This window comes from Hirundo rustica, chromosome Z (genome assembly GCF_015227805.2).
Source record: "Hirundo rustica isolate bHirRus1 chromosome Z, bHirRus1.pri.v3, whole genome shotgun sequence".
Classification (NCBI taxonomy): domain Eukaryota; kingdom Metazoa; phylum Chordata; class Aves; order Passeriformes; family Hirundinidae; genus Hirundo; species Hirundo rustica.
The window spans coordinates 65,861,673-65,884,656 of record NC_053488.1 but is presented as its reverse complement, the minus strand read 5'-3'; the positions used below and the strand labels follow the sequence as shown (position 1 = coordinate 65,884,656).

General features: G+C 39.6%; 1 protein-coding gene across 5 annotated transcripts in view; it reads left to right on the top strand.

Annotated features, from left to right (window-relative positions):
• Positions 1-22,984, top strand: part of LPAR1 (lysophosphatidic acid receptor 1) — an 84,958-nt gene that overhangs the window by 22,527 nt on the left and 39,447 nt on the right. For 4 of the 5 annotated variants that reach the window (XM_040090457.2, XM_040090458.2, XM_040090461.2 and 1 more), the window contains 2 exons: positions 2,506-2,674; positions 15,411-16,158. In XM_040090457.2, coding sequence (XP_039946391.1) covers positions 2,615-2,674; positions 15,411-16,158 — 808 coding nt within the window. In that variant the 5' untranslated portion in view covers positions 2,506-2,614. Of the gene's footprint in view, positions 1-2,484; positions 2,675-15,410; positions 16,159-22,984 lie in introns of all 5 variants that reach the window. The other variant, XM_040090460.2, reaches the window with a different exon arrangement.

Sequence of the window (22,984 nt, the reverse complement as noted above, 5' to 3'; positions counted from 1 at the left end):
ACTTCTGCATGTACATCACTTTCTGTATGTATGCTTAATGTTATTAATATTGTTGCTGTTACTGTTCATATTCTTATCTCATTGCTGTTTACAGTAAATTGTTCTTATCTCAATTTGAGACAGCAGAAAAACAATTGTTGTGCTAACTATCACTTCAATAAGTAGTAAAATGAAGTGCTAGGCAGGACAAGTCATTGCTATTTCTCTTCCCTGGATGACGTTAATTTTCCTTTGTGACTGGTAAGGCTGCCACGGTGGAGTGATGCATTTTTTTGTGAGCCAAATGAATTAATTGCAAGTGGGATTGTTTAGTGTAGGCGGCCAGAGGTGAGCAATGCCAAATGAATACTTTTCAGATGGCAGAAATTAAAATGTGACATCTGGAAGTGTGACATTTGTGTGAGATTTTTTTCTTACTTTCTCGCCTTTTTTACATGGTGTTCAAATGTTTTATTTTCTTTGATGAGTTTACAGGACGTATCCACCTGGGATCAGTTAGTACTTTACATTGTAAGCTAAACAGACTTCAGAGTCTTTTTTCTTGCTTTTTTAGTTGTTTTATTTTTCTCTATGATGCTCTTCAGTAAATTTTCTCTCTTTTTTTGTATGACAGACAGGATTCTAAGCATACTTTTGGTTTTGATTTAGACAGTATTCCCTAAAGTCAGCATTCCCTAAAGTCATCTTCAGCTGTAATTCTTTTCCCATTTTCATTATCCAAAAATGCCAGCATTTCAGGATTAAGAGAAAAGATTTAAAAAGAAACTAACAACGACTTGCTGTAAAGTTGGTGCAGTGAAACTGCTGCTTTTAAAGATGTCATGAGAACCGAAAAAAAATGTCTTCTAAGATCTTATTTAAGTTTTAGTTGCAACAGGTCACAAGACATCGATGAGATATGTTGGTTGAGGATTTTCAGTCTGCTAATAGAGTTTTAATTAAAATCACTGTCAGGTTGCAGAAGCTTCCCTAAGTCAGAATTCCAAGATGATGCTATCTGTTTCCTTCATCTGGCCATGAAAAAGTAGTGAAATTCAGAAAATTAGTTCATCTCTCATTTTTGAAAGAAAATAGGAAGTCTGAAGGTTGAATTTATTCTTTTACTTTGTAAAGACTGTCTTGAAGAGATGCTACATCTCCATTTTCTCCTCTCCCCATGAGTATAGGAGAAGAAATTTAGAGCAGGGAGTGGAAAGAATGAAAGGTTACTAGCAAGAACTGAGTAGGAAAGAACAGGGGTCATTGGAAAGCTATATAAAGATGGAAAAAGTGATCCTAGAGCTTGGAAGATGAGACAGCTACATGTGACGTAAGGCGTGTGGGGATGTGTTGAAATGTGAAGCAGGCATTTCAAGATGATGCTTTTTAAGAAGGAGGAATAATTTCCACAGTGTCGTGCAAAGGCTGAGTTTAAATTAACAAGACAGAAAAAAAAAAATACATAACTAAAGCAGAAAAGCATGTGGAGCATAACTTTCCTACAGCACTTATCTCTTCTTTTTTGGCTTGGTAAATATTGCCTTTGAAAAACTGAACTTATGGCCAGGAAAGTTACTGGCATTGTCTGTGTAACTATAGTATGGCCTCTGTTTGAAAAATACCACTGAAGTTTGGAGTAATTTTTGGTATGTTTATTGGATGCTGATTACACTTTTCATGAGTAGATTTCTGCCATGACTTGCAGAATAGGAAGTGATAGATGAAGACCGCCATAGGTCTCTCTCCAAAATTCTTTCTGTCGTGACTAATTTGTGGGTTGTGTTGTGTATGTCTGGTCTCACTAAGGGAAAAAGCCAGCAGTAGTCTTAGTCTAGAATTTTTTAATGGGATTAATATCTTTGATGTTTTCGCTTGTTTCCTTTGCACACAAGAGTAGAAAAAGAACATATCTGTGAAGCTGGACTGACCTTGATAAACATGATAGCTGTAGAGATAACTTCATTCAATTGAATCTATTTAATCAGTTCCATTGATTAAATTTTACAGTTTGGTATATTCATGTACTGCAAATCTGTGACTACCTGGAAAAAAAGGGGTGTCATATTTTTAAGTCATAATGTGTAAGTTGTTTTTCCTAACAAAGAAGAAAAGTTCGTGTGATCACCCAACTGAGGGAATAAATGTATCCTGAATACCAGCAAGTAATACTATGAATATTCTTTTGTGGGGATTTTCTTTTTTCTTTTGTTGTGGGAGGAACATGGTTGTAGTGATCTGTAGGTGACCATATTTCCTTGCAAAAGAAAAGCGGTCTATGCGCTAGCTTCTTGCTGATTTCAGTTTGTGTGAGTTGAGTTTGTGTTGTCAAGTGAATTTTTTTCCTGTTCTGGATCAAATTCCAGAATGCCTTTTGAAACTTCTCCTGCAAATCTGTTGTGAGTGGTCATGTCAGCAAGTGGGGCTGTAAAATCTCAGACTGGTTTTGCAGCAGCTCAGGGTCTTGGTTGTTGACTGCCTACCCTGTTCTCTTGTTATTCTCAACAGGTTTTTTTTCTTTCGTGTTAGGAGTAAATATCAGCATGACTAGAGTCTGAGGAAGGGCTTCTGTGTTCCTACCAAGAGCTTGCTGGTGCAGAGGAGCAGTGCAAGGACAGCAGGGGCATTTTGAGCTACCATGGATATCCCCACCGATTTGGTTCCATCATCCATGATGTCCCAGCCTGAGGTGGTTGAGGTGAGTAGACCACCATGAAACTCTAGTAGATAACTGATGAAATCTCTTTTATTTCCTTGTTGAAGCTAGCTTTTTCTCCTCTCTCATTTTGAGTCATCAGGGGAATTTTCTGGAAGTATGACATTAAATACACTCATCTCTTACTAAGAGTTTCTACTTTGACACATGACTTTGCTGTGTTATAGTACTATTTGTAGAAGAAAATACATGGCAAAATATGGTCTTTATTGACTCCGTGTAGGTGATTACTGCACTACAGCTTGATTTTTACTGTGTTTAATAAAAACACAGGCTGTAATGTGGATGAGTTGGAATAATACCAAAGGAAATTTCAGGTTCAAGTGTTCAGATCAGAAAAGTTTGAAGTGAAAAGCAGTAGTAAAATTAATAACACATTTAGCATTACTAACACAATAATCTTGCTTTCATGAAACCACGGTGTATTTCAGACTCATTTATGAAAGTGATTTCTTAGCTTCATGTGCTGAACGCCAAGTACTTGAGTATTCTGATAAATTAAAAACTACAAAGGAAACAGAAAAAAGATGCTCATAACAGTCAAGATTTCATTTCAGAAAAGCATTTTCAAAGTCATTTTGACTTCACAGAGGCCCAAGTGCCTGCTACAACTTAAAACATTTAAGGATGTGTCTTTTACTGAAAAAGGCACCATAATAATTAAGGTAGATATCAGAAAATTTGACATCCAGTATTTATTTTGCTTGGGTTTTTTTTGTTATTCTTGCTTGCTGTAGATTATTTGGCTCAGGAGACTATAGCAATATGCAATATTGCAATATGCAATATGCACTGAGAAGTGCCATATTTCAAGGTATGCCTAGACTCTGAATTTAGGAAAAAAACATGTCCACTACTGGGTGATGATGTGATATAAGCTAAATCCAAAGTCTGCTTCTGAGAGACTTCCTAGCACTAGTCTTCCTCCTGTGTTTCAGGTGGAGAACTAATGCATTTTTGTTGCTTTTTGTGTGTCTGTTAAGGTTCCAGAAGGATTTTGGTTTTTTTATAGCACAGAGGAACACTTGGTAGGAGGTGAATGCTCCACACGTGTGTCCCAGGCTGCATAGCTACTGCCAGACTCCTCTCCCCTTGTGGGGAAAGGTTTCTGAAGGCTATTACCACACATTTGTACCCCTGCCTTTGTGGGTTGCCTCTTCAGAGCCTTCTTTATGTGTGAATGTAGTGGATTGACCTTGGCTGAGCACCAGCTGCCTATCAAGCTGCTCTATCAATCCCCTTCCCAGTAGAACAGGGAAAAGAAAAATAATATGGAAAACAACTTGGAGGTTTACATAAAGCAGTTTATTGAAGCAAAAAAAAACCTGAAAATTTGTGTGTCTGTATAAGCAAAAGGAAAAATAAATTAATCTTTTTTTCACTGGTGAGTGATGCTCAGCCACTTTCAGGGAATCAGGGCTTTAGCCTGTGGAGCAGCTGCTCTGGAAAGCAAACACTGTAAAATAACTAATGCTTCCAGTTCCTCCTCCTGACCTCCTTCAGTTTTTGTATCTGCACTGACATCATATGCCAATGAATATTGCTTGGTCAGTTTGGCTCAGCTGGCCTGGTTGTGTCCCTTCCCAGGATCTTGCCCACCCCCAGCCCCCTTGATGGAGGCAGGAATGTTGGGAAGACAGTGCTGATGCTGTGCCAGTGCTGCTCAGCAATAGCCAAAACACTGCTGTGCTATCAGTGCCTTTTCAACTATCAATGCAAAGTGCAGCAGCAGTGGAGGCTTTTATGGAGGAATTAACTCCTGCTCAGCCAGACCCAATATAATCTCCAGTCCTTATTCCATACCATTTATGTCATACTCAGATGCCACATTATTCATGTATCTTCTGACTGTTCCTTTGTATTTATTTCTCATGGCTGAAACCCCTTCTTACCCACACATACAACTCAAACTACATCCTTAAACCATCTCTCTACCAAACATACATTTTCACTAACTACTCTCCCCTGCTCTTTCACAGATACTATTTTCCAGTTTCACGGGCTTCCTTCATCCCTCCAGATCTCCAGCCCATCAGGATGAGTGGTCAGGACAGGAGAAGTGTTCATTGGGTACCAACACCAGCCTGGCCTGGGTTGCCACGACATTCTTCTTGCTCCTCATGAAATTATTCTTAATCAGTCCATGTCACTCCTGTTACTTTGCTTCCTGCAACATACAACTTACACCACAGTATATTTTTCCCCCAGGACTAAATCTCCTTGAGGCATGCACCATGTCTCCCCATTCTTCTGCATTTCCACCAAGTCATTACACACCAAATACTCCTAGGTCCACGGGCAAAGACAATCCCACAAATGGGGTTGCCTTAGTGGGAGCTAAGAAAACCACACTGACTTCCTCAGCCATTTCCCTGTGTGGTGCAGGGACCGTATCTCCTCCCACAGTCCAAAAGGATTTTGTTTGGGCAGGACCAGGGCAGTCAGCAGATCTCCTAGTGTTAACCAGCCAAATGGCTTCTGCTAAATTTGCATCCCAGTGCTTCCATGCTCCATTACCTAATGCTCTTAACTTGGTCTTCAGCAGATCATTATACCTCTGAATCTTCCCAGCAGCTCGTGGGTGGTAAGGCATGTGATATATCCATACAATGTGGAGTTTCTTCACCCGAGCCTTCATGAGGTTATTTTGAAAATTAGTCCCATTGTCTGATTTTATTCCCTCTGGTGTACCGTATCACTGCAAAATGTGTCTCTCAAGGCCTGAGATGATGTTCCAAGCAGTGGCAGTGGTTTACAGTGTATGTTTCCAGACAGACAGTTGTTGCCTCTGCTGTGGTGAATATGTAGCTCTTGCTTTGGCAGTGGTCCAATGCTGTCAATTTGCCAATCCTCACCATATTGGAAACCCAGCCACCCTCCTCTATTCCAAGGAGATTTCATTCATGTAGTTTGCTTGACTGCAGCATGTTACATATTCGTTTGTATCTAGGGATTGTTGTTTAGGACAAATGCCTTCTCAAAAGGAGAATAAAAGCAGCTGCAGTGTGAGAATGATCTGAAGAAAAGATGTCACTCTTAAAGGACTTGATGATCAGCATGGTCACCTTTCTGTTGTGTTGAATGAATGCACATATCCTAGGTCTGCAGGGAGTTTTTGCTGAATAAATTCTGCCTGGACTTATATCACTTGGCCAAAGACTAGAAATAAATAGATTATTCTGGTCATTGCTTAGTAACCTAGAGGTCTCCTTTCACACTCAAGTTTTAGAAACTGTGCTTCAATGAGATTTGACTTGGAAGCCAAAAAGAAATGACAAGAAAAAGAAAAGGGAAGACTGGTATCTCAGTGTTAAGAGATTATGGTAGAAAAAATACCAATCTCTCATCTTCATGTTGTAAAAGTAGGCTCAAAATTGGTATCTATATAAGACTTAAATGCTCTCATGAATTCCCACCGATTTCAGTAAATCATTGTGGATATGACAGTTGATAAAAGTCTTCAGTCATATGTAAAAAATAACATCTCCAGACAATCTGGAGAAACATAGGGCCATCTATATGTTTCTGAGAGTAAGAAAGACCTTTTTAACAGACAAGGACATAGTCAAATATGTCTGTAAAGAGACAATCAGTAGATTAAATATTGAAGTAAAACACTTTTCATAATTGGGCTGGATAGGCTTTTGCCTTTCATGTTTGGAGTGAATTTTTGGATATAGTTTAGAAAACAACACTGACTTAAATATTTTTTTTTTTCCTCCAGAGGACATTATTTTGGCTTTTGAAATTGAGGAGATGCCAAGGTGTGCTGCAGAAGTAATTTAGAGGCTAGTGTTTTAGAAGAAGAATTTTTTTAAAAACTTGGAAATAACCTTGCATGCCTTTTGCATGAGCTAGATGGCATCTTAGTTGCAAAAAGAAAAGTTTTGCTACTTTACTTTAATGTTTGTTTTTTTTTTTTAAATCCTTGTCTTTAAACTTTCCTTTGGCATTGCCAGCATAGTTGGCTTCCTTTATATTAGGTCAATTTATACTCAGAAGTAAATACTATCTCTTTTGTATACCTATATATGTATATGCACACATGTTTGTACATTGCAGTAATAAATACTCCTCTACTTATCATCAGTCCTTTAGCTGCACCAGGCAAACAAGCTTATTTCTCCTGGGAGAGGCTCTCAGAGACCTCAAGAAGACCTTTTTTTAAGCCAGAGCTCCTTTTGATAGGTTTTTGCTTGGACTTCAATCTTACAAGCTTCTCATTGTGGCACCACAATAAGAGAAGTTCATGTTAATTTAGTGGCAAATGACATTTTCCCAATATTTATACTCTTAGGTAGCAAAATGCTCACATTTTGAAAAAGTATTTGAAACTCACCTCTAGGTACCAGATGTGAAATTGCTAATACTGTCTTAAATATTCTTACAGCTAGTGTGTCAGCGTAGGATCTGCTTCTGGTGCTTCTCTACAACCCTCTATTGAAGCAACACATTTGCCACAGTCATGTTTCTTCATACCTTCTCTACACATTACTTTATTCAAATCTTCCCTTTTCCATCCGCAGTATCTTGTTACCAGACACAAGAAGTGGTGATTAAGAGCGCAGACATCCTGGTCATGTGTGAAAGTGAAGGATAAGTAAAGTTTCAAGGTAGTTTACCCGTCCATACCTGTGATCTGAAGTAGAGAATAGTTAGGGGACAGCATTCACAACATGAAGTGAATGAAGTCAAAGAAGTCAATGAAACGAAAAAATTCCCAAATAGGCTTTGAGCTTCTTGCCATGGGACTTCATTGTAACGCAAAAAAAATTTCAAATTAATCACAACAAATCACAATCTAGTTGTGATTTCTGAATCACAAGCTTTTCTGTTCTTAAGGAGAGAGAAATAAAACATAACAGATCTTTTTGGTTTTTAATTTGGAGATATTTTGTATACATGTTGTGACTTCCTACCTCAAATTTGGATAAGTAAAATGATTTAATAGAAACCTGACTAGTCTGGTAATGCACTAAACGAAGTTAAATAATTCTGTAAGAGGCATTTAGCATCCCAGAGGGCTTTGCTGTTTGCAAAAAAGAAGAAACATCACAAGTGGTGACCCATACTGATGAAAGTATTCTCTGAAGTGATAAGTGCTTTCTCTCTTTGTGATGGCATGAGATGAATTCTGTTGTAAAAGCTCTGAAGAAGTAATGATTTGAGCTCCAGTTACTTAATGAACCAGGGACTTCCAACAGTGCATCAGAAATGCTTAAAACAAGAAAACAACAAAAATCCATCATTCTCTCTTTGCTTTTTCCAGGAGTGGATCTTACCAGCCAAATACTAGAAGCAAATGAGTACATTTAAATAACTGCCTTGCAGCTGTTCCAAAGAGAAATCCAGAGCAGTTTCCATTAGAATAGCCTTTCATGGCCAGAGCCAAAAACCACTTCTCTCACTCTGTGCCACTGAATACATCTCTGTTTTCTCCTCGTTTTGTTTGAATTGGAGTGGAAGAGATTTAAACTATCATTGCCACAGAATGGTTATCCTTCTCTTAATATGCTTGAGAACAGGCTGCTGTGGGCTGACATAGCTGTTGTCACCCCTTTCCCCAGTGAAGTGCAACACAATTTGCATTTTGGATTTGGTGCCCAAGTTTCTGCAGTCAGCAAGTGTGTGGATTTTTTTGTCCCCCTTGAACTGAATAAACAAATTAGCCTTGTTACCAAAACAGGCCTCTGGTTGTGGTAGATTCAGCAAACAAGAGAACAAAAGGAAATGGTGAATCTGGAAAAAACAATTTGTGATTAGAAGTATATCCATCCAGTTACATACATCATAGGGAAAACTAAAAATATCTTTACACTTTTTAAAAAAATTATTTTACTAGATGAGATTACTGGAGGTTAAAATACATCTCCATTTTTTTTTTTTTTAAGTAGACCAATACTGCCTTAAAGGTGACTGCTCAGTAATGTGTGAACAAGTTAATTATAGAGACCCCATTGTTTCTAAAACACTGAGACAAAGATTTTTCTATATTCTGTTTATATACTTCACAAATATTTCAATATATCAAAGAAAAAGAAAGAAACTCCAATTGCCTAATATATATTTAATGAAAAAAAAAGTCTGTGCAATAAGAATAGTCTTCTTATTTCCATCGGTAAAACTATTTCCAGTTCCAAAATGAAACTCGCTATGCTCATTGACATAAGCATTTTTGCTTGTAGGCTAAACTCTCCTAAGTGCTCGCTTTGCTGGTTTGCTTGGTGAGGGTGCCTGGAGGTGGAAGCAGCCCTAGTGTAGCCCACAATGTTTTTTTCAGCATAAAATTGCAGTCTTTGAGCTTCTGTAGCCAACAATCAACTCACATCTTGGTTTACTAACTGGGCCTAAAGGATGCATGTTGTAAATCATTATGTATAAAATTCATTTGGGAGGTTATAGGTGCAGATTTTTTTCCCACTCTGACTGCTTCCACTCTGGCTTCTGAAGTGCATTGATAGGACTTTCTGTGCTGCACCTCTCCCCAGAAAACCCCTCCCAAGGTGGGGGTATTTGACAAAGGGCTGTTCTGCGCTGCACTCATCCTCACAGCAGCATGCAGTTTGGATGTCTGTCTGTGAAGTTCAGGTTGAGGATAAGGCAGGTGGGCAACTGGGGGTGAACTGAGCAAGATATTGGAGCAGCCCAATCTGCATCATGGCAAAGACATTTTCTGAAGGCATAAGAGTTGGAATATTTCAGTCACTAAATGAGATGATGGAATATAATTGTTTTCTGTGTCTCCCACAAAGCCACAAAGTGTTGAGCCTGTGCCTGTGTTCAGCTAGTATTTGTGAAGCTCAGGTTGTCATAAAAGGAAGAGAAGTTTTAAGGGCTTTGCAGGAGCCCTTTCTGTACGTGGGGCTTAAGCACCCAGTTTGGGCTCAATATGCTCCACCTGTGCCACTGCCAATTACTTTAGTTTTGCAATATCTGCACATTACGATGGGGATCTCCCTTTGAGAGGAGCTGGGAAGGCAGTGATGAGGTGGCAAAGAAAAGATAAATCCTTAGTAATCAATATATATAAGCCATTCTAGGAATGTAAGTGAGGATGTGATGATACAGAACTAAGCCCTGATTCAGGCAGTCTCCATTTCTTCCTCTACTGGAAAAATTTCCTGTGAACATTTATGTAGTCCTTGTGAGGGACACAGCTTATATGAAAATGCTGGATCTGTGGAAAAGGAGCAACAATACAATAGTGTGTGAATTGTTGGCTATGTTCTGGGCGGATGATGCCACTCTGTCCTTTTTTTTTTTTTTTTTTTTTTTTCTTTTTCTCCCCCCAGTTCTTCTGGCTTTTAATTTCTTAAATTCTATTTTGATTGCAGAATTTTGGAAGGTCAACAACCTCCCTGGTTTTATAGCCAAGCTGTGAAGGTCATAATCGTAGTTAATCAATGGGATCTGTGTCACTTGTGAATTATGCCTTCCTAGAGTAAAACTGTCTCTTTTCACACTCTTGCTGGTATATGAGTCTCTTTAATACAACGACTGCCTAGATATGTTGAGCTGCTTTTCCAGGTATAAACTGTAGGATACAGAGAAATTCTCAGTTCAATTTCCAGTCATTGGGATATTTGTCAGCTCTGCGATTCTGTAGTAATAGAGTCTGCAAAAACATCCTAAAAATTTTTGGATGCGCTAACTGTTGCCACATGATCCTGAAGTAAGTTTATGTTTTAGGATGTCTTAATAGCATTAAAGGGATCCCCTTGCAGAGATACTAATTTCCTCCTGTCCTGTCAGCTTTATGAAGGGCAAAATGAATCTAGTGAAATGAAGTAACCTGCTCTGACAGAACCACCCCATCTTATTACACAGGTTTATCCTTAAGTCTGTTGCATGGTTACTTTGGGAAATGCAGTTCTGAAGAGGAGGAGCCATTCTGTGTTGGTGATAGGGCTTTATACATTCATTGTGCAGATGAAAAATATGTCTGTGCATAAGACTATAATGGATTAGGACCTTTGTCTTGTGAGTTCATGATTTTTTTTTTTACTTCTACTTTTATCTTTAAAGGAAACACATCTTTTCCACTTTATTTTAAAGCTTTTCTTTCATGTTCTGCAACTTGAAAGGTAGTCTATGTTTTTCATTAGGTAATGGGCAACTGTTTTTGCAAATTGAATTTTTTTTCTCATCTGTTACAACTTTACTTTTGTAAACCCCATGTTTAGCAGTTGTGGGTTGATTAAGTCTTTACATATTGATTCAATTATGCCTATACTTGCTTGCTTATCCTTATTTTAAAGATATTTTAAATTTATACCCTTCTTTGAGGATTTTAAAGTTGGTAGATCCCTAAAATTTTTCAGATTGACTCCTCGTATGTTGGTAAACTTAAGGTATTTACCTAAGCTGGAAGCAGTGGTACTGATTTCTATTCACTGCTGCACTAAATGTAGAGATACAAGACCGTTATTACAGTTTTGTAGTCTTAGTTTACCACACCAGTATTAGAAAAATGAATTGCTTTTCATCTCCTCTGCGTTCTGGATAAGAGAACAGCAGCATGTGGAGGTGAATTCAGCAAAAAAGAGAGGAGCAGAGTGTGTTTGGAGAGTTTAGGGTTAAGATATTTTTAAGAGATTTCCTGGATATGGACTCTTTTTTTCTGGCTTGCAAGTTTGAAAAGTGCTGCAAAAGTCAGAACCTTAGCATACAAAGAATGTTCTGCTCTGTTTCTCTCAACAAGAGATAGATGCACCCACGGGTACTGGGGGTGGGGAGATGGTGGCCTGCCTTTTTTAGTTTCGTGCATTAAGGAACTTTCCAAACTCTGAGATTGCAGTGGGGTTTGTAAAGGCATCATCTTCCACTCAGGCACCTTGTGCTAATAAAGGCTTTGTTTAGGCAGGATCAATCCATGCTATTTTAAAACTTTTTGTTGTTTTTTTTGCCCTCAGCAAGCATCACTCCATTCACAGCCCTCACCAGGTGATCTGTCACTCAGCACGGAGCTGGCAGGATCCAGAGATCCCCTCTCACCTTCTGCTCCAGGCAGACAGTATGTTCTCCACTCCTGTCTCTGCCCCAGGAGGGGCAGGTAGTTGTGGGCTGCTCTCCCAAGGACATCCAATGGTCAAGCCGCTGTGGATCCGAATCCTCACCCTGTTCTTTAAGGTGTGATGCAGAGGTGGGGCAGAAGCAAGGTGAATCAGGCACAAAACATAAGAAAGCTTCCCGTGGGCTGTTCATCCCAGTGTTCCCACTGGGGCCCCTATGGTGTGATCCCATGCAACCAGAGGAGAGGAGACAAATAATTTTCAGCCAAATAATGCCAGAAAAGGCCAGTGTCAAGGTTAATTGAAAGACTAATTGCTGAAGAAGAGTGAGTTTTGTTTATTAAGTCTTGGTGCCAAATCTCCTGGTCTGTGTGCACTGTGCTGTGGTTATAACTATGTTTCATGATACTAAGAAATTTACTTCCACGTACTTTTGATTTTCTTCTTTGATTTGGGACAACTGTGTCTTGGGTCATCTTCATATGGTAAGAGGAGACTTTGCTTTTAACCTGCTTTTGTTCCATTTTTCTTTATCTGTCTTGTTGGTTTATAACTCAATATTTACTTCTTCCACACAGATGCATCCTAGAGGTTTAGTTAACATGGGCAATTTGCAGCTCAGTATGTTTTAAACTTCTCTTGAGATATACTGAGTGGATGAGGTAAATCTTCGGGCACCACACATCTGGCTTACACAGGCAGTGAAACACACTGAGTGAAACTTCAGGAAATTAAAATATAAACTTCCCTGCCCCTTTTCCTGCAGGGGCAGGAGAGGGGATGGGGTCTGCCTGCTTGCATATGCCTCTGTGGTATGTTAACGCTTTGAGTACTGAGAGATACAGTGCATTTCTCTCTGCTTGACCCTTTCTAGTCAGCATCACAGCTAAATGTGATGTCTTGGGATTTTTATGTTTGTGACCTGGGAGGTCAAAACCTTCCTTTAAGATATACACTGGCATCCGAGAAACTGAATATCTGGAAGTCCCCTGTTTGAACTTTTGCCAGCAAACTATCTCCTCTTCTCCCTTGTCGGGGGTGGGGAGGGGGAAGGAAGGTGTGTCTGAAAAGATTACTTTTACAGGAGATCCCAGGTTTTAGATTAGAATGCCTTAAAAACTTCTCCAAAATCTGTTACATTCTGATGAATGAACACAGCATTTTGTTTTGCTGTCTTCAAAAGGAGAGAAGCAGCAAGTGAGCCTCATGCTAACTTCTCTGAGACTGCTCAAGTGCTGTCCTACTTTTAAATTGAAAAAGTAGCATTTTATGTATTCTTATGTGTGTATGTACATTCCACCTTGGCTTGGCATTTTGTGAATAATTTTTTGTCAAATTTTGTTTCAGGTTTCAAACAAAAAGGTAGGGGTGAATTTTGCACAATCAGGGAATAATTCACATTTTAAGCCCATGTTCAAAACAAAAATAGAAAGGAAAAAAGAAGGAAAAAGAAAGTAAAAGCATAATAGCTGCCACATTTTAAATTTCTGAATTAAAAATATATGTTTTTCCAGGTGTATCAGGCCTCTTTCCACAGGAGCAACAGTGGAGCAGGAATGTGGGCAGCAGATATCTGAAAGAAAAAAAGTGTGACAGATACACAGATAAAAAGAATTTATTCAAGATCACAAATATCCATTAGATCCTGCATCCAGATATTCCTACAGAGACTGAAAACCCTGTGTATTACATAATTAATGCAGATGTTGGCGAGCTTTTATAAGGGCCACTAATTCATTCATGACTTCCTCTCTCCCTCAAGGGTTCTTATACTTGACCTGTTGTTACTACTAAAGGTCTTTAACCAAAGAATTAAAGCCAGATGTCTTGTAGCTAGGTCTCCTTTTGTTAAACATCCCTTATAAATATTTTTTTATATGCAACAGATCCTACATGAGAACTTTTAAAATTTCTTAAATAATTAAGGCTAAAAGGCTTCAAACCCAAAAGGAACAATAGAAGCATTATACTAACTGTGCTGAGAAATACTATTTACTCTAAGTTTTTATTATCCTGGGTCTGTAAATGCTTCTGGTCAATGTTTAGGCTGGAGGTAAAATCTTTCTTAAAAGACCTTTTTCTTTAACATAAGTTTAAATGTCCTGTAGCCCATTTGGGATATAGGTGGAAAGTTTTGTATATTGCTTTATTGGAATTGGCTTAATTGCATTGACAAATGTAGAAATGAAAATAAACAGGAACAGCATTTGGTAATTCTAAGGAGATCTTTAATAGATACTATTTTCATTTGAATCAAGTTATGAATTCTGTTTCCCAATTCTGTACCTTTTTGTTTTCAACAAGAAGGTTAAGTTAGCTGTAGCATTTCCTGCAGAGTAACTGTGGCTGTCCAAAACATATGGTTTACTTGGTATATTTGAATGGGAAGAAATTACCATGTTTTAGTGTTGTTGATCTGTCCCTTGATTGGGCTTCTTACCTGCATTGCTAACACTGGTCCTGTTACTGTAAAAATTCAAGTTTAGCTGATAAGAGTTCCAGAGCAATAAAAGCAGAGAGGCAAAGGCAGGTCTTATAGAAAGAGACCTTTTTGTCATGTGTTTCTTGGTTTGATTTTTTTTTTTTTTAATTATTTTTTTTACATCTTTGTTTTTTACCCATGTTAAACAAGGAACCAGGATGTTATTCAGAGGGGTTTCTTTTCTTATGGTTTGCCTTTTGGGAATTGCACCTTGAGTAATTGAATGGAGCTGAGAAAGGAAACTCATTAGTCATTTTCTTATAAGCTAATAATTTTATCCAAAACTTCTACATTCTGGGTGAATATGGGCTCGTTTGTTGCCCCCCTAGCTGTCCTCTGTGGAGTACTCTGCAAAGAAAATTAATCATGTGTTCTCTGACATAGCCATGACAATATTTAATGCAGGAAATAAGGTTGGATGCTTTTTACACTAGTTAAGCCAAATATTACTTTTCTTATTTCTTGGCTCACTCCTGTTTCAGATTGGACTAAGTCAGTTCTGGTGAGTTATATTTAAAAGCATTGTGTATTTCAAATCATTTCTAGAAATGTGGCTGGTGCTCATAGAAATGCTACGTCATGCTTCCTTTATTGTTTATAAAAGCACTTTTTACAGACATATGTCATCCCTGGTAATTCAGAGTCTTGGAGCATACTGACAATCTTAATTTAGGGTGTTCTTCCCACATTTTAAGACTGGAAAAGAAGGAATACCCATGATGGAAAATGGAATTAATTAAAACCTGCTCAGAAATGTAATGCACATTTCCTTCTCTTTGAAGAGCTAGTCTTCCACTACAGTAACACAACATTTTTGTGCACTGATAACATAAATAAGGTGCCTAGCAGAGTTAATTCTTCTTCATTATTAATTGCATGCCTTCCCCTTTAACGGAATCTCTCAGCAGGTCTGCTTGGCCAGAAGCTCATTTTCAATGCAACTTACAACTACATCAGAAATCATGCTGGCTCCCAGAGCAGATGAAACTGTTTCTGGTTGTTTCTAATCTGGTTGCTGTTACTAGTTTCCTCAGAGCAATTGTTTGTGCGTTGTGGAATGCCATTTGGTCTGAAAAATAAATTTGTTCTGAATCGTGTTCCTTTCCTGTCCCCTCCCCACTCTTTGTGTATGTCTCATCCATGAAGGCAATCACATGTTTTCAGTTCTGATGTCATTCTGGTTTTATTTTCTCTCTCTTTTTTTTTTTTTTCCCTCTTCTTTCAGTCCACAGCCATGAGTGAACCACAATGCTACTACAATGAAACCATTGCCTTCTTTTATAACCGAAGTGGAAAATATCTAGCCACTGAATGGAACACTGTCAGCAAGCTTGTAATGGGACTGGGGATTACCGTCTGCATCTTCATAATGCTGGCCAACCTCTTGGTTATGGTGGCTATTTATGTCAATCGCAGATTCCACTTTCCTATTTATTACTTAATGGCCAACTTAGCTGCTGCGGACTTTTTTGCAGGGCTGGCCTACTTTTACTTAATGTTCAACACAGGACCCAACACTAGAAGACTGACTGTAAGCACCTGGCTTCTCCGTCAGGGCCTCATTGACACCAGTCTGACAGCCTCTGTAGCCAATTTGTTGGCCATTGCTATTGAGCGGCACATTACAGTTTTCCGAATGCAGCTACATACTCGGATGAGCAACCGCCGAGTGGTCGTTGTAATTGTCGTTATCTGGACTATGGCCATCGTCATGGGTGCCATACCAAGTGTCGGATGGAACTGTATTTGTGATATCACTCACTGCTCCAACATGGCACCGCTCTATAGTGACTCTTACCTGGTCTTCTGGGCTATTTTCAACCTGGTCACTTTTGTGGTCATGGTGGTCCTATATGCCCACATCTTTGGGTATGTTCGCCAAAGGACTATGAGAATGTCCAGACACAGTTCTGGACCCCGCAGGAATCGGGACACCATGATGAGCCTCCTGAAGACTGTGGTCATTGTACTTGGTAAGTGCTAACTTTGCCCACCCTGTTCTTCCTGCTCTGTTTCTTATCAGGTGATTTCAGTAATGCATGTCAGGTCAGCTCCTGGGGGGCAGTAATCCTGGGGGATTTCAGTAATGCATTCAGGTCAGCTCCTGGGGGTCAGCAGAATCTGGAAGACACTAGAAGAGGTGCAGACAATAACAACATCAGAATTCACTACTATGACCACTGGGACTATAAGCCTTATTTATAGAAGTTGATGTAACATGGTCACTCAGTCCTATAACATGAAACTGGTGAAAATCCAGATGTAATATGTTGGGTTTTTGCAGCAACACGTTTAAAACCTTTTGTAGCAACCTATTATATGCAGTGTTTGTCCTTTTGTCTTTGAAGATGCCAGATGGCTTCAAACTTAAAATAGTACAGGGAAAGCTCAGTATTCCACGGAAGGACCTGTTGTCTCCTTTTTGCCACCTGAAAGGTGTTGTGTGTATTCATGTAATGTTCCAGTATGTGGAGAGCAGTGAGGGGCTACAGGCTATTCACAGAAAGATTGAGTGTTAAGCAGGACTGCATGTACTCAGTCCAATAGTGTTTGGCACATATCAGTACCTGACCATTTGCTAATACAAGAAAGTAGCATGTGAGATACCAGTGTGCTTCAGCACATTGTTCAGGAGGTGCCTAAGCTTCAGAGCTTGGCATGGGGGAAATAATATAACACACTTTAGATTCAGGAAGTTCTTGTCATTTTGTGAATAGTTCTACTTGGGTTTTTGTCTGGGGCTCCCAGTTCCCTTATGCAGAAGCACAGCCTAAATGTACAATTCCCTGGTGATCTTCTTTGGTGTTTGTTCTGTTTCTTTGTTGCTGAAGATGATAGTGAGCTGAAGGCAGCAAGGCTGGTGCAGGTTTTCTCATTGTCCCAATACTTGTTCTCGCCTACTAGGTCTTCCAGTACAGTACACGGGTCTTTAAGGTATCCCAGTACCGTGTTGCATCAGATGGTTGCTCCAGTAGTCCATAAATGCAATTGTTATGCAGTCCACAAAGCCCAAAACTCTGAGCCCCATTTTGCTCCTTGACATTATGGTTCCCACAGGTTTATGATGCAGCTTGTGCTTTCTATCACAAACATGGCAGATTGGTTGCAGAGATTTGGTGTGAGTCACTGTGTCAACTCACTTGTTAGGTTAAGAATTTACATGTTGCACTCTGACCTAGTCATTTTCTTTTTAACCAGAATATGGATTGTGCGGTTAACTAACCTGTTAAGCCATTGGTTAGATGTGTTCCTCTGTGTCCTGCTCTTCCCTTCATGTAAAGAACTTCCATGAGTTTTGCAAGGGAGACTGTAGCGGTTGGTAAAACCTCTCCTGATTTCCTGGTGGTTCAAAAATCTGTCCCTTCCTATCTCCCTGATTTTCATGGCAGGAGGCAAGATAAGGTTAAGAATACAAAGAAAAATTGGGTTTTGCAGTCCTCTTTTAGGAAACAGTTCTCTATTTTCCTTCCTGAAGACATAATTGTTCATACAGCAGTGTAGTATTTCCTATGAGGTGAAAGACCTTAAAAAAAAAATAAAAAGGCAAAAGACCCCAAAAACAACAACTGAAAAAAAGTGGGTGGAAAATAGTAGGCGCTTCTACCAATGCACTGCGGAGTTGTAGGAATAAACAGTCATTGAATAAATAGCAAATGGCAGCTAATCCCAAGCATGTATTGTACTAGAGGTATGTGTATGCAGCAGGAAGGATAGGTGGTGATCACATTGTCCTTCCTTCTCCTGTGAGAAGAGATCAGAGGGAGGACATACAGGCCACCCGCTGTGGCCACAACAGTAGTGGTGTACAAGGAACATAAAGTGACCCTTTTTTCCCCCTTATAAGTGTGTTATTTTCAGGTGTTGTTCTAGAAAGAGTGAAGCAGCTCCAGGGGTTAAGGGGCATTAGCTAAAGTGAAGGTGAGTTCAGTTTAGCTGCAGATGTAGTTCAGTAATACCTCTGTTTCCTCATTGTAAAACCTCTGATTCCTCATTAAGGTGAGATTTTTCGGGACTGTGCAAGTGGCACATGTTGAAGCTTTCTTCAAAATTCAAATAGGATCTTATTTCTTGTTACTGCTGCACTTTATTCAGTGTTTTGCATACACTGTACTTAAGCATCTCTTCTAATCTGCAAAAAATCCCATTCATAGAAAACAGTAACTTACTATTTTATTAAATCTGTTTAAAGGAAACAAAGGCACTTGTAGGTTGTGACACTCTTCATCATTTTTGCAGCTCCTACCTTGGTATTATTTTGCAAAGGGTTTGGGTTCAGTTTGGTTTTTTTTTTTTCCTAAGCAATGTAATTTTTTAGAGGAGAGCTAGAGTCATAGGCCTGTAGTGTAAAGAAGCAGCAATGCTTTCACCTGCTTACCACCTTTGAGGCACAGTTGCAAGATAAAGATGTTGGGAAACAGCTGTGGGTTTGTTGTGTAAATTCTTTTAATTTAAGAAATAAATAAATAAAGACTAGACTGAAGTCAAGAAGTAGGCTTTGAGTAACCAGAGACTTTTGGGGAGTTAAATATTTGTGTATCAAGGTGTTACCAGACTGCTAGGTGCAACATGAGAAATGTCCATTAGTTCCCATCAGCTGGGGAGTACCAAACCCTACTGCTGAATTTGCACTCCAGGGGAGGATTGTTTTGTGGTTCTAAAGAAGGAAAGCTAAGCGTCACTTCAAAGCGCTTCTAGGCAACACACATCTCAGATATCAGCAGATATCTCTCAAGCAAACAGTGTGGTCACTATCTTAATCAGGTAGGTGTGCTGGTGGTCTGTCACTGTTTGCAGTCTACTTGTAAGTCTGGCTTAAAATTTTCTTAGACAGAGGATGTAATTTCAAGCGTCATACTTCTCTAGTGCCTTGTTGAAAAGGTAGTGCTGTAAGTTTGTCTCCTGGAGCTTTGGGAAGGGCAGAAAAGCTGAGTGTCTTAGACTGGATGGAGCCATTTGCTGAACATTTATCTCATGTTATCTGTCTTTTTCTATATCAGTGAACCTGAAAAACATGGAGGAAAAGAGCCCCTGCCTTTCCTAATGTTGCAGATCAGAGTAATAATACATTACTCAATACATTGATTTGAGGCAGAAGCCAAGTTCTTGCAGGCAGTGAAGATGGGAAAGAAAGCAGATCTGAAGATCTCTCTCCCTCCTCTCCCATCCCACAGTTGACTGGGGAAGGGAACTGGTTTGTGTCAGCCTGCTTTAATCATGAGAGGACAATTCATTTTGGGGGAGAGGGAGGGTGCCCTGGGATTGGAAGGAAAACAGCACTGAGGCTCTGGGTAAACCTGTGAGCATTGGCCTAGGGAGGCAAACTGTTCCTCATCTTAGAATCTTTGTTAAACTGCTGCTCAGCCGTAAGTAACCCCACAGTGAATTGGGCAGCAGTGAACTGTTCACTTGACTTTTAAACTTCCATAAACGGGTGGCTTGGAGTTGTCCTGTTGGCTGTACTCCCAGGCAAAGCTGTGCTGCTGCTGCAAGCAGAAGAGCATCTTTTTGCCTGTCCACATTCTCGCTGTGTTTGGTGGGCAGGAGGGGGAGGGAGTAACACAAGAGCTTCTTGTTTGTTAGCTGCTTAACACAGCCTGCCCTCCTCGTGCCTTGCTGCCTTGCTCCAAGAGGAGAAGAGCTGGCCCAAAGGGGTGCAGTCCTCTAGGCAGTGATGCTGTCAGCATGTGCGGGGAGGGTGCCAGCTGCCTCTGACAAGAGGGTGATTGTGTGGGGAGGGCTATGGCTGCTTGACGCACTGACTGGAGCGGTCGGGATCTGGCACACTGCGTCATCCCACAGAGCGGGTGGGATGCTGAATCCTAGGAACAAGTCAAAAGCAGAGAACAGATTTTTTTTTTTTCATGCCCTCTTGTGTTTTTTCTTGAGTAAAATAGTTTAAACAGAAGGAAGTGATTTCATAGCTGAGCCCCTTTTTTCTTTTAACAAGGCTGCTTTGAAATCTTTCAAAAGTAACTAGGAACATAAAGCTCTTTCTCTAAACCATGCCTTTCCTTTGCATTGGAACTAAGGAAGGACTGATCTGTGTACTGCACATAGCCATAAAATCATGTCTGGTTTGGCTTGCAGTTCAGTGACACTTTGCCTTTCACCACCACCATGTGTTCCGTTTAAATGAACAATCAGGGAACAGGCAGAAACTGAGCAGATACATCAGCTGAAACTTGGCATCCTCTCTTCTTTTCTCCACTTTTTCTCATGTTACATTTAAAGACAAAGCTAAACTGCTTTTCTGCTAGGGATCATAATTAGACTCTGAAAGCATTTGTCTGGGCGAGTTGCAGGTTTGGCTAGGGTCTTTCTGGTATTTTCAGGTGCGTACCTGTATTTGTAGAGAAGTACTGGCTTAGAGTGTTACCGTTGGAAAGTCAGCCCGTATTTCTTCTACCTAAAAGCTGATTAAATATCTGTTCTAATTTTTCACCTCTTGTTTTTACAGCATGGATATCTCTGCCATATACCTCCATATTAATCTTCGGGCATTCCTCTTTATTTAGAATTTATACTATGAGATTGTGATACTGGGCATTTATAACTGAATTTCAAATAAGCACAATACGAACACCACTTCTTAGTTGTATTTTACTAATCTTGATGATTAGCCTTCTATGTTGGGTGAGTTCTCAATATTTTTTGGCCAAAAGTAGGCATGCCTTTTGAGCCAAGAGCCACAACTAGCCCCCAGGATATAGGGAGACCAAACAATGAGTTCATAGTTGTTTACCCTTTATATTCCTGGGAAGTAAGAAGACACGACTTTCCTGCCTGTAGAATCATCCACTTTGTTTGCAGGAATGTGGTTTTACTCTGTAAGATTGGGAATGTTGGCACAGATAAAAAGGGTGAAGGTTCTTTTTGTATAACTTCTGATTTAACGGAGTCTCACTGTGTTTAAAGATCTTACTTATTATAACAAAGAAATAAATGTAAGAAAAAGATCTGGAAGTTCAGTATAAACATCTGGAAGGGTAGAACAGCCCAGCAACAGCTTTTTTTTCCTGCCCTCTCTGCTGCAGTTGTGAATTGCATAATACTTATTTTTGTACTTTTCTAGCTTTTCTTTCACATCTAGGTACCAAATGGGGTTGGAAAGCAGCAAAAAACTGTTAATGCACAAGTATTCATATATGCTGTAGCTATACCATTGAAGCAAATAAAGTGCATTATTGATAACTCTAACCTTTCAGAGTGGTTGTTTTGACATGCAGTCTGCATCTTCACTCCCTTTTTTTTCTCATGCAGTAAAAGCACTTGATTATCAGTAGACTAGAGGAAGACTATGAAATAGTGCTACAACCTGACTGAAACACATGGTGCCCTGACAAAGGCATGTCTTTATTTCCATATCCCTTGTGCAGCATCAGGTAATTAACTGGAATGGATTATCTTTGTTGGCTTGAAGGCTTAAACAATATGAAATATATTTCATCAGTTAACAAGGCTGTGGTTCCTGGATTGAGATGAAGATGATCATGTCTAGACTGACCTTGGTTATGGTACCACTCAAACTTTGACAGACCTTCCCTGCCTGTGGAATGTTATTCCTGTGGGCCAAAGGAAACATCAGCCCTCTTAGCTCAATGTAGCTTATAAGATGAGCTTCTGGAGAAGCCAGGGTTTAACTCTAAGCCCAATGACTGTAAGAAGAACTTCAGATATTTACCTCCTCCTTGAGGAGTCCTGCTGCTGTTGAGAGACATGAGCTTTGCAGCAGCATTTTTCCTGAGATGAGAAATTGAGGATGTTGTCTTATCTTGGGGATGTCCTTCCATCAGTGGCCTCACAGGGAGAACAGCAGCATCCAGTCAGGTGCTTTTCCTTGTAATTATTATATTTTCCATGGAGAGTTGGGCTGGGCAGTAACATCAGGCAAGAGTTCAGATGAGAGCAGCATTTCTCACAGCTTCTTCTCTGGAAGTGGTGCAGTGTGAAGCCATAAATACTGTGTTACCCTGTGGTCTGCACAGGGGGTGAGTTCAGAGTCACCAACCCGGCCTGACCCTTGCATCACAGAAATGTCACTTGTGTATTGATTTAATCCTGACGGAAAAACAAGGCAATAAACTCTGTAACTGGAGCAGGCAATGCAAGTCTGAGCATCAATGACTTTCTGTTCTAACACACAGGTTGCAGTTATGTGCAGTCCCAGTGTTTTTAGATAAGTATATTTTAAATGTGCATAAACAGTGAATTTAACCATACAGTCAAGTAAACTGGGAAACTGTTGCTGATGGCTGTAGTCTAAATGGAGCACTCAAAGAGTTTAAAGGATAAAATCTTATAACATTGTTTGGAGAGTGAAGGTTTGTAATACACACCTTCAGAAATACAGTGTGACAGCACTACTTTCAAGCTCCATCATCAAATATTTGCATGAAAAAGTGAAATCTTGATTGAAATTATTATTTACAGCACATCTTATCTATCTGACTGGATTTGGGATGACTTTGACTCTCTCTTCTTTCTCCCTCTTCTTCCTCTTCTCTTCTCACTTGACCTTAGGAGTAGTTCTGATTGCTCCTCAAAAGCTTTCTTGCAGGAAATAAGATGCAGTTTAGGGAGTCCGTGGTTTCCAGGCCTTGCCATTTCCACTTATTCTGTATTATGTATTATCTTTCTGGTTTTGTTGTTGGGTTTTTTTAATTTCCCCATGCATCTTTATGACATTTTAGTATTGACTTAAGTAACAGTGTACTTTCAGCTTGCCAGTAGATGAAGGGGAAGGAAAGTCTTCATATTATTGCATATATTTGTTAGAAGGTTTAATTCAGATTTGATCTG